Source organism: Rousettus aegyptiacus, unplaced genomic scaffold (assembly GCF_014176215.1).
Source record: "Rousettus aegyptiacus isolate mRouAeg1 unplaced genomic scaffold, mRouAeg1.p scaffold_m13_p_6, whole genome shotgun sequence".
In the NCBI taxonomy this organism is placed as follows: Eukaryota; Metazoa; Chordata; class Mammalia; order Chiroptera; family Pteropodidae; genus Rousettus; species Rousettus aegyptiacus.
In genome coordinates, this window is record NW_023416309.1 from 101,563,276 (window position 1) to 101,575,635 (window position 12,360).

A 12,360-nucleotide genomic window follows, 5' to 3' on the forward strand; every position below is an offset into this window, starting at 1 on the left:
TAAGTGTCTCTCGCTGTGAGAATCCCCATCCTTGCAGGTAATATTAAGTTGTACATCCTTCAGGAGGCTTGGGGATCTGAGAACACGCTATGTTGCCTTGTGGAACTATTTCCATCAAGTTCTGCATTTAAAGCATTCTGCTTTCCCTCACAGTCTCTGTTGGCCACATATTTATATTAATTCCATCTCATAGCTTAATTCTTTACTCATAGCTTTTGACAAAATATTATTGCCTGGAAACTCTGCAACTGAAATCAAGGAGAGTTCTCAGTTATAAAGTGATTCCTATTATATAGAACATAGTTACACATATTTTAAAAAGATCATTTAAATAAAAACACAAAACTTTAATTCCTACAAAGGATTCTTGGAATCTTGAGAATGCTTCAGAGACTCTGACCTCTATTTGAAATTCACCATGTTAAAAGATCAGCAGTGATGGTCAGAATATGTGTGAAGGCAGAATGGTCAATAGTGATGCTATGGTTGATTGTTTTCTCATTTCTATTAGGTAATGGTTTCATATTTCCATGGAAATGATCCAAAAAGAAAAAATAAATCAATATATCCAATGATGCTTATAATAATCCTTTTCATAACTACAAAAAGTTGGAAAAAACTCTACTTCCTCATATCTAACAAAACTGTACATGCATAATATGTAGATGATATGCAGCAAGGTCATATGAAATAATGACATATGAAAAAATTCAAGACAAAAATAAAAGTTGTATATACCAATTACAGTTTTAAAAAATATAAGGCTGACAAAGACAATAAGGACAGAGAAGAGATGGGGGATAATGCTCAGCTGTTTATGACAATGCCTTCTTTGATTAGCCAATGCCCGCATCGGGCTGTTTGGTCAGAGTTGGAATATCATGATTAAGTCAGGGAGTAACTAATGAGCATGTGTGTATTTTAAATTAGCAGGGTTTCTTTTTGTGAAGTCATTTGGATGACAGAATTGTAAAAACAATGTTAAATAACAATAATAAATTCAACCTGGAAGGAAAGTTTAGACTAAAAATGAATCAGTAACCAAAAAATTACCCAAAAAAGGAGCTTCAAATAAGCAACTAATTGGTATAAAATACAATGATCTGTAGAACTCTAAATATTCATTTTTGACTGAGGCAAAAATTTTGAAAGTATAGGGAATCAGAGTTAAAGCCAGATACTAAAATTTTCTCACACCATAAAAATATCAAAACCAGGCAGGCATGAACATTTAAGAAACATCCACATTTAACTTCTGACCAGACCTCCTTTCACTAATGCAATCTTCTGAAGTTCATAATATTCATTCTTGATTCTATATTACTGAAAATTATCCTTCTCCCTACCTCTGCAACTTTTAAAAAACTGAGAGCGCTTTTAGGGGAAGGACTTAACTATATACATAATGCAAACAATAGGCCATTCTAGAATTGATTCGCTTTCTTTCCCCTGCTTTGTCTCTCCACAACACTTATCAATCCTTGAAATTATAGCTAGCTATTTATTATATTTATCTATTTACTTTTATATTATATACTTGTAAACTCCTGGAGAACTGGGACATTTTGTCTGTTTTGCTCTTGCGCCTGTAACCCTGCATGTAAAACAGTTCCTGGCACCAAGCAGATGCTCCATAACTATTTGTTCAATGAATTCAGAAAGTGACAAGTATCAATTTTCACATATTCTATTTTTATTTAAAACAAATCACTCATTTATTATCACTTGAGAATAAGTAGAGCTTTACAGGAAAATAAATGTCTTTCTTCTTCCCCACATTGTGACTCTTAATCCTTTGAGACAAGAGCCCTTTGAGAATTTGGTAAAAGCTATGGACCCTTTCCCTAGAAAACTGCATTTTCTTGAATACATGCAAAAGTGTGCATGAAATTTCTATTTGTGGATTATCTCTTTAGGGCAGAGGTCTGTGAATAGGATTGAATTCAGGTGGCCAAACTTAGATGGGAAATAAAATTACATCTCTATTTTCACAAACTTCTAACCAAAATTAGCATTTTCTTCTGTTATAAATGGAGGCAACAAACCTTAATAGATTAGCAGTATAGTAGTGAATTTGGTTACCAGTAGAAATCACAGATATTTTCATACCACATATTTATTGCAGATATGTCAAGATATTTATTCTCATCATTACTTGAAGTTATAATAGTTATTAGGCTTACCATTATATCTTGTTACTTAATATGTTAAGAGAAACAGATTTATTACTATATCAATAATCTTTTAAAAATATTTTGAAAACTGTATTTCAATATGTTTCCTTTGATTTCTTATACATTCTAACTTATTATACATTTAAAAACATAATCCCAAGAATAGAGGCTTCACAGATCACCAAAGAGACACATGGGAAAAAAAAGGTCAAGAAGTCCTGCCCAGGGGGGACCACTGACTCCAAGTCAGGGACTTCTGCCTTACAAGGTATAAATCTCAAGCTGACTTAGAAATAAATCTTCAAACCTTACCAGACTCATGCTACTGTGTATAAATTCCCAAACACATGCTTTTAAAAGATTATTGTTTATATTTCAATTAAAAAATATGTACTATATATTACACAGCTCTAAATTCCAAAGGTAAGTAGAATACAATCCAAAGTTTTTTCTCCTACCCTTGTCCCACCACCTCTATGCCTAACAACAGGAAACTATTGTTATTTATTTTTGTGCCAAATGACTTCATTTTTCTTACAAGTTTGGGAAATAAAGTCTCCAAGCAGATAACATCATGGAAAATATAAATTATATATAGTTTTTAAAAAATTCATAAATTAAAAAAAATTGCCTGGTCCTAGCATTTTTTTCCATTACCAATAAGATATCAGATTAAGGGGGAGACCTATTTTAGAATGGTCATAATCCCTACTTTTAGATTACTATGACTATTGTCTTTATTATTAATTCAGAGGTCATTAATGACTTGTCTACTGAAGTTGAACTAATGATATGACATATAAACTTTTCATAATGATATGTCATGAAAAGTGCCAGTTAACTACTTTAAATTTTTTCCCTCAAATCACTATATGCCTAAACTGACTTTTTTCTACAAATGAATATAAAAAGATAAACAACAGAAAAATGCGCAAAGGATAGGGCAAATTCAGAGAAGAAATATAAATGTTCAATAAACATACAAAGATATTTAAATTCACAAGCAATCAGAAAAATTCAAATTTCGATGGCACCTCTTTTATTCACCCATGAGATCAGCCAAAAAATGGAGAATGTCCAGTGATGACAGGGCGTGGGGAAAGGAGTGCTGTCACGGCCTCCTGACTGGCGTGTGAGTTGCACAACTCCTTTGAGGGCAATTAGAATTTTATATCTACATAGTCTTCGTCCCAACAGTTCCATTTCTAAGCACCTGTCCTACAGAAATACCTGCCTATGTTCGCAAAGACGCATGGTTAAGAATGTTGGTGACGGCAATACATGTAACAAGAAAACGACATAATCTAAACATCCATCGATAGGGGAATTATTCAGCTGCGATACATCCATACTACAGAATATTTACAGGAGCTTAAATTGGGGTAACTGTCTATGTCCTGGGAAGGAGAGAAATTTAAGAAATATCATGAGTTGAAAGAATCGAGTTATAGGATGTTATCATTTATGTAAAAAAGAAATGACAATCACACAACAAACCTATTTTGCTATCTGTAAATATATATGCAGGCAACTATATGCAAAAAAGATTAGGAAGGATATATACTAAACTCAGAGTAGCAGTTATCTCGGGGTGGGGGACTAGGGCACAAGGGAGGTTTTCACTATACCTGTTATCTCATTTTTTTATATTGAGAATATAATCATGTATTATTTGTTATAATGGAAAATAAATTTAAATTGACTTGTATTTTAAATAAGGTCCTCCAAATTTAATTTTTAAAATAAACATAGAATTGCAGTCTATAGAAGCTGATTTGGGGAAAGGCCTTTCTCAGAGCAATCGACTTCAAAATCTGGACCAAGAAGGGTCTTACGATGCAGTTAGTTTTTTGAATTCATATTTGGAGAGAATATACTCACAGTTTCTCAGCCCAACGGTATGAGTTCCATATATTTTCATCAATGTAAGAAATAGAGTTTCCTTGGAAATTTCTGTGAAGAAACACAGTTCATATCCTTGAATAGGTAGGAAAAGAATGAACAGCATAAGTAAAAGAATCATGGCAACCTTGCAGGGATTATTCAAATACAGAAAATACCAGCTTTCTAACTTCCACAGCTATCAGCTTCCCATTTTACACAATTAATAAAGACAGAATTATGGGACCACTGGCACGAACAATGAAGCATCTCCTCAGAATCTGACCTTCCTATCTGAGATAGGTAATGCCAGTTAATTACTTTGCATTTTTTTCCAAAGTCACTTATGTGTCTAAAATGACTCCTATACATCAGTGAGAAGATGATAAACAATTCAGCAGAAAATGGCAAAAATTTATCATTATTAGCAAATAAATACAAAGAATATAAATACCAAAGTTTTGGCTCAGTGCCCTCTATTAAAATCTCTCCAGATGTCAGAAGGATAAGGGCAATTCAAAATGACAGGAACTAATATGGAAAGAGCTCACAGACATATTGCATAGAGAAAAGCACAAATTACTGAGCAAAGAGTAAAGTGTTACCTCATTATGGGAAAAAATAGGGAGAGAGATTGGAAGGAAGGACACACACCAAAATGGTAACAAGAGTGATAGGGAGGGTTAGGTGGGATTTTCACATTTTATCCTAATATAATACTTCTGTGATCTTTTTCCCAAAAAACACGGAGAATGTATCCATGAATTACACATGTTTAAAAAAAACTGTTAAATTCCTGAGATTTGCTTTCAACCACTAACTCTGTGGATGACTTTGCATCTTTACCTTTAGCTTTGTCCTCTTCCCTCAACAATGACTTACCTATTCAGTTTATATACACAGTTTTCAGGAAGGTCAGAAAAAGTCAATCAGATACCTGTCTTGCCACTCTGCCTAGTGGACATTTCCACTCAACCAAAAGCCTTCTGGCTGCTTTATGCTCACCAATAAAAGATGCCTAAAACTAAACTCATCTCCCTCTAACTGGCCCTCCTTCCCAACTGCTATATTTTCACCGGTTATACCACCATCATTCTCATCACCTAGGACAGAGACTTTACAGGGTAACATTTGATTTTTCTCTTCCCTCTATACCCTATCCTCCAACTCTAGTCAGTGACTAAATCTTGTCAGTGCTTCCTTTATAGAGTACTCAGGATCTTCTTTCTACTCCTATCATAACCACTCTAATTCAGTCCTTTTTCACATTCCTTCTAGATTTTGCCAGAGCATTCTATTCGTTCTCCCTGAATCTTTTCTTCTCTAGATCACTCTACATATGGAATCTACAATAATCCTCTTATTTTAATCATTTGTCCCTCCTACTTAAAAACTTTCAGTAGCAATCCTTATTTGACAATGTAACTTTCAAACCCCTATAGCTGATAGCCAAGGTTTTTCATAATCATATCTTTCATTGCTTCCTAACCCAATTCTTTACAGTCACACTGGTCTATTAAATCCTAATCATTCCTGCAGCCATGCCTTTGCCTAGACTGTTCTCACTATATTTTCTCTATTTAACAAGTCATAACCACTCTTTAAGTACCAGCTAAATTCTAGCTAATCCTTGCAGCTTTCCCTGACATCCCAGTGACTATAAATTCTGGTGAATTACAGCACCTATGTTCTGTATCTCTTTTAGTATTTAATTATATATCACCTCCATTTTTATGGACATTGCTTTTCTTCCTACACATCATTGTTATGTTCTAGAGACAATGTCATACTTCCGTGGCTCCCATAGTTGGGTGCATAACGGGTGCTATATATAAAGCCAGGTTGCAAAGATGAATTCTGGACATAACCAAGGGATCGAATAATAATAATAATAGCTAACACAAATATATGTTAGACACTGATATAAGTACTTTACGTGTATTATCTAAATCTCACGATAATCCTATGAGACGATAACTAAAGTAAATCCCAATTTTACAGATGAGGAAATTGAGTCACAAAGCTAATAAATGACATACCTGGGTTCAAACCCAATCAGTCTGGCTCTAGAATCTCTACTATTAACCACTTTGTTGTTATCACCACCAATGCTGCAAGAGGATGAAGCAAAAGTGGAAGGAGAGGAGAGATTAAGAAATGAAATGATGGGGCTAAAAAATGGATAAGGAAAAATAAGGTCAATTACTAGTAAAAGGCTGGAGAAGGGGAAAACAATAGTAAGAATGAAGGTAAGGGATAGTTGACAAACAAAAGATAGAAAGTCAGTCAACATGGGTTAGGAAGATGAGGAAGGCCCAGGAAGACCTCGAGGGAAAAGGCTGCCATGTCAGGCAGGATGCAGAAAACAAATGAGGAAAACAATTCTTACAAGAAAGTGAAGGTGCCGTTGTAGATGTTGGACTCTGGCGCAGGCACTCTGCGGAGCCTCTGCTTTGGGCTTAGACCAATACACGACAGCGTCTCATCTTTGCACGCACAGAGTTTACATATGTCGATGTTTATGGTGGCATTCTGTTCAGTCGTTGGAGGACCTGTCTCAGATGACTCTGGTTGCTGAGTTATGGTAACTTTTGGGTTCACAGTTGTAAGTCCAACTTCAGTCACATTTGGATGCTGACTCTGAACCTGCCTTGTATGTGGAACTGTCACCTCAAGGTACTCTGGAGGAGCTGTGGTATTCGTCAGGGGTGTAGAATGTTTAGCCTCTGCGATAGGTTCTGGAGTTACGGTAAGTTCCAGGCTCACATGATGAACTGTAACAGTGGGTGACTTTAGATACTGAGCTTGATCCTTACTTGAAGTTGGAACGGTCACCTCTTGATGAAATGGATATTGAACTACACCCTCACTAGGTGTCCCTCGAGGCTGAGTTTGGGTATTTAGCATGATTGGAGAAGTTTCGGCCTCCACATTAGATCCTGAAGTTACGGTAATATCCAGGTCCATAGGTTGAACTGTAAATTTGGTCAGGTTTGGATGCTGACTCTGATCATTCTCTGGATGTAGAAGTGTCACCTCAGGGTGTTCTGGGGAGGGAGCTGTAGTCTGCTGTACAGCTGTAGAATGTTTAGCCTCTGTAGTTTCTGAAGTTTCAGAAAGTCCCAGGTCTAGGGAATAAGCTGTGACACTGGGTGATCTTGGAGGCTGAGCTTGACTCTGACCTGGAGCTGGAACTGTTATCTCCTGATACAATCGAGGTTGAACTCCAACCTCATTAGGTGGCTCTGGAGGCTGAATTGGGGTTTCTTGAATGATTGGAGAAGGTTCAACCTCGATACTGGATTCTGGAGTTACGGTAAATTCTGTGTCCAAAGGTTGAGCTGTGACTTCAGCCAGGCTTGGATGCTGACTCTGAACCTGCTCTAGATGTGGAAGTGTCACCTCAGGGTACTCTGGAGGAGCTGTAGTCTGCTGCAAGGCTGTAGAATGTTTGACCTCCGTAGTAAGTTCTGGAGTGAGGGTAAGACCCAGGTCCAAAGGTTCGACTGTGACATTTGCTGACAGTGGATGCTGAAATTGATCCTGACCTGGAGCTGAAACTGTCACCTCCTCATACAATTGAGGTCGAACTCGAACCTCATTAGGTGGCTCTGGAGGCTGAATTGTGGTTTCTTGAATGACTGGAGAAGATTCAGCCTCGATGCTGGATTCTGGAGTTATGCTAAGTCCCACGTCCAAAGGTTGAACTGTGGCTTCTTTTAGGTTTGGAAGCTGACTCTGAACCTGCTCTGGATGTGGAAGTGTCACCTCAGGGTACTCTGGAGGAGCTGTAGAACGTTCAACTTCTGTAATAGGTTCTGGAGTTAAGGTAAGGCCCAGTTCCAAAGGTTCAACTGTGACATCTGGTGACGGTGGATGCTGAACTTGATCCTGACCTGGTATTGGAACTGTCGCTTCCTGATGCAGTGGAGGTTGAACTACATCCTCCTTAGGTGGTTCTGGAGGCTGAGTTGGGTTCTCCTGCACAGTTGGAGAAGGTTCAACCTCAATATTAGATTCTGGAGTTATGGTAAGTTCTAGGTCCAAAGGTTGAACTGTGACTTCGGACAAGGTTGGATGCTGAAACTGAGTCTGCTCTGGCTGTGAAAGCATCATCTCAGAGTACTGTGGAAAAGTTGTGATCTGCCGCAGGGCTGTAGAATATTCAGCCTCCACAGGAGGTTCTGGAGTTACGGTAAATTCCAGGTCCAAAGGTTGAACTGTGACATTAGGTGAAGATAGCTGCTGATCTTGATCCTGACTTGATGTTGGAACTGTCACCTGATACAACTGAGGTTGAACTGCAACCTCCTTCGCTGGCTCTGGAGGCTGAACCGCAACCTCCTTCGCTGGCTCTGGAGGTTGAACTGCAACCTCATTAGCTGACTCTGGAGGCTGAACTGCAACCTCCTTCGCTGACTCTGGAGGATTAGCTGGGGTCTTCAGCATAGTTGGAGAAGGTTCAACCTCTGTAATCAGTCCTGGAGTTACGGCAAGCTCCAAGTCCAAAGGTTGAACTGTGACTTCAGTCAGCTTTGAATGCTCAGCTTGAACCTGCTCTGGATGTGGAAGTATCACTTTAGGGTGCTTTGTAGGAGCTGTAGTCTTCTGCAGAGCTGTAGAGTGTTCAATCTCTGCAGCAGGTTCTGGACTTATGCTAAGTCCCAAATCCAAAGGTTGAACTGTGAAACTGGTCAAGTTTGAATGCTGAGCTTGATCCTGTCCTGGAGCTGAAACTTCCACCTCGTTATAGACTGGAATTTGTACTATAGCCTCCTTAGGGGTCTCTGGAGACTGATGTGGGGGCTGCTGCAGTGATGAAGATGGTTCCATCTTCTCAGGAGGCTCTGATGGCTGAGTCTGGACCACCTGTTGAGTGAGAGAAGGTTCCATTTCCTTAAGGGATTTTAAAGGCAGAGCTGTGGCTTTCTGCAGGAATGAAGATGATTCTGTCTTCTCAGAGGGCTGTGGAAGAGCCTCTTCCTGGGTTGGAAGTTTGATCTCTTCAGTGGGCTTTGGAGGATAAGCTGAGACCTGTTCAGTTGAAGATAGTTCAATCTCCTTCGGGGGCTCTGATGGCTCGGCCAGGGCCTCCTGTTGGAATGAAGAGAGTTTCATCTCTTTAGGAAGACCTGGAGTTCGAGCTATGGCCTCTTGTTGACCTGGAAAAGATCCAACCTTTTTAGGGAACTCTGAAGACTGGAAAAGAGACTTGGACTGGGCTGGAGAAACTTCATCCTGCTTAAAGAGAACTGGAGACTGAGCAGGGCTCTCCTGCTGTACTGGAGAATGTTCAACTGCCTTAGTGGTCTCTGGAGTTATGGAAAGCCCCAGATCCAGGGATTTAACTGTGATATTAGGCAACACTGTATGCTGAGTTTTACCCGAACTTAGAGGTGAAACTGTCACCTCATGACGTACTGAAGGTTGAGCCACAACATCCGTAGAGGATTGTGGAGGCTGAGTTCGGTTCTCCTGCAGGACTGGACAAGGCTCAGTTTTTTCAGAAAGATTTTCAGGCTGACTTGGGACTCCTCGCTGGATTGGACAAGGTGTAACATTTTTCACAGGGGGTGATTGCTGATCTGGAACCTCTTGCTGGAAGAACAAAGTTTTCAACTGCTCAGGGGTCAGTGTAGACTGTGTTGAGGATTCCTGTTGGGGTGGAGAAGTTTCAACCACATTAGTGACCTGTGGAGCCATAGTAATCACCATATCCACCACAGGTTGAACAGTGATATTGGACAACTTCGGAAGCTGAGCTTGAGTCTGACCTAAAGAAAAAACTGTTGTATGATGCACTGGAGAGTGAACTACATCTTCCTTAGAGAGCTTGAGAGACTGAGTTTGGGCCTCCTCTTGGATTGGAGAAGGTTCAACATCTTCGACCTCTTCAAAGGGCTCTGGATACTGAGTTGGAGCTGCAGAAGTTTCACCCTCCTCTGGCGCCTGAGGGTGCTGAACTGGAGATTCCTGTTGGGTTGCAGAAGCTTCACCCTCCTCAGAGGTCTGTGGAAGCTGAGCTGAGGCCTTCTGTTGGGTTGAATTAAGGGGCACTGAAGGTTGAACTTCAGCCTCATGCTGAACAGGAGAAGGTCCCACTGCTGTAGTGGTTTCTGCTGTTATGGTAAGCTGCGTATCTGTAGGTCTGATAGTGACATTGGGCAAGTTTGAATGCCGAGCATGACTGTGACATGGAGTTGAAACTGTCACCTCACGATGTTCTGGAGGTTGAGTTGGTTGTTCTTGCTGGGTTGGAGACTGTTTCACTTCCCCAGGGGAAGGCTCTGGGGGCTGAGCTGGTTGCTCCTGCAGAATTGCAGAAGTTTCTGCCTCCTCTGGGGTCTCCTGCCGGGTTAGAGATTCTGCCTCGTTAGGGGGCTCTGGAGGCTGAGCTGAGGATTCCTCCTGGGTTTGAGAAGGTACAGCACCAAAAGGCTCTGGAAGCTGAGGTGGGACTTCCTGCTGGGTTGAAGATTCAATATCCTTAGTAGGCTCTGAAGTTACAGTAAGTTCCATAACCATGGGTTTAAGTGTAACTTTGGGCAAGCTTGATTTATAAGCTTGAAACGGATCAGTTTCACTCATTACATCACTCATTGGAATGGTAAAGAATGGTGTGACCTCTTCATGGGGTTGTGCATGCTGATCTGAGGACTCTTGTTCGAGTGGGAGGGATTCGACTTCCTCAGGGTGCTCTGGAGGCTGAGCCATTGTCTCCTCCTGGACTGGAGAAGGTTCGACCTCCGCAGAGTGCTCTACAGGCTGAGCCAGGGGCTCCTCCTGGCCTGGAGAAGGTTCAACCTCCTCAGGGTGCTCTACAGGCTGAGCCAGGGGCTCCTCCTGGCCCGGAGGAGGTTCAGCCTCCTCAGGGTGCTCTGAAGGCTGAGCCATTTCCTCCTCCTGGACTGGAGAAGATTCAGCCTCCTCAGCACGTGTTGGAGTTACAGTAAGCTGCAGATTAACAGTGACACCATGCGAATGTAACTGCTGAGCTTCAACCCGACTTGGAGAGGCAACATTTCCCTCCTCTAAGGCTAGAGAAGTTTCCACTTCCTCAGGGGCCTCTGCAAGCTGAGCTGGTGGTTCCTGCTGGACTGAAGAATGTTCAACCTCTTCAAGGGTATCCAAAGGCCCAGGTGGGGATTTTTCCTGCTCTGAAGGCAGTACCAATTCCTGAGAAGACTCTGGAGGTTGAGATGGAGCCTCCTGCTGAAGTGGAAGTAGTTCCATATCTTCAATATGCTCTGGATGCTGAGCCTGGGCCTCTGCCTGTGGTGAAAAAGATTCAGCCTGCTCAAGGGACTGTGGATGCTGAGTGAGGGCCTCTTGCTGGAGTGAAGGTTCAAACTCAAGGGGCTCTAGATGATGAGCTTGGGCATCTTGCAGGGCAGAAATTTCAACCTCTTCAGATGACTTGGAAGGTTTATCTGGGCCCTCCACGAAATCCATAGGTAGGTTCTCTTCAGGATGAAAGACACCCATACTGGGATCTAAGTAATCATCCTGCAACTGCTGTTCTTGACGCTGAGGTGTTTTTACCAATTGGCTTAGAGTTCTACCAACTTTGGCATACCGTGGAAGCTGAGATAGATCTTGCTTCAGGTTTGGGGGTGAAACAATAAGCTTTGCTGGTTTTGAACTCCCACTACCAAGTGAATGGTTATCTACAGCCTGACCCAGATCTGCAGAATGAGTCTTACTTTGAAGCTGAGGAGGCCGAGATAGGGCCTGATTCTGACCCCAGCTTAGCTTTGGAACCTCCTCTGGGCGCCTCTGATGCTGGGTTAGCTTGTTATTCCGACCCTGATGTGGAACAGCAAATTGATCTGACGCTGAGTGCAGCTCTCCATCTGAATCCGTTTCCAAGAAAGGAACCAAAGTCTCAGTCAACTCCTGGGGCAGGGCCAACATCTGATCTGCGGCAGGGGATCCCAGGTAATTAAAGCCCCCTGGGTCTGCCGGGGGTATGAGCGCATGGGGTGATTCGGGTGTGAAATCCGAGGATTGCGAAGACCAGGGCTCGGGAAGCCACGGGGGGTCGGAGGTCAGCTGGACACGGTCCGGGGCCAACACTGGAGGCTCAGCTGCCAGGACCAGCAGCCACAGCAGTTGCCAAGTGAAGAGAAGCCGTGGGTCCCAGAGGCGCAGCCGGGACATGACATGCGGAGGCTCCGGGCGCAGCGAGCGACCCAGGCCAGTGGGGCGCCCGCGCCGCGCCCTGAGCGGGAGCCGAACCGTTATGGCAACCTGTGACGCAAGCCGTTAGCAACCACGCGCCCCTCCCCCTGCTTCACGTCCCACC

General features: G+C 41.9%; 1 protein-coding gene across 9 annotated transcripts in view; it reads right to left on the reverse strand.

Annotated features, from left to right (window-relative positions):
* The window catches only part of LOC107508169 (leucine-rich repeat-containing protein 37A3), a 49,075-nt gene extending 36,787 nt beyond the window's left edge, over positions 1–12,288 (reverse strand). For all 9 annotated transcript variants that reach the window (XM_016139817.2, XM_036222662.1, XM_036222664.1 and 6 more), the window contains exons 1-2: positions 6,445–12,288; positions 4,056–4,127 (exon numbers count right to left, since the gene is read on the reverse strand). In XM_016139817.2, the coding sequence (XP_015995303.2) occupies positions 4,056–4,127; positions 6,445–12,215 (5,843 nt within the window). In that variant the 5' untranslated portion in view covers positions 12,216–12,288. The remainder of the gene's footprint in view (positions 1–4,055; positions 4,128–6,444) is intronic.
* Between the last annotated feature and the right edge of the window lie 72 nt (positions 12,289–12,360).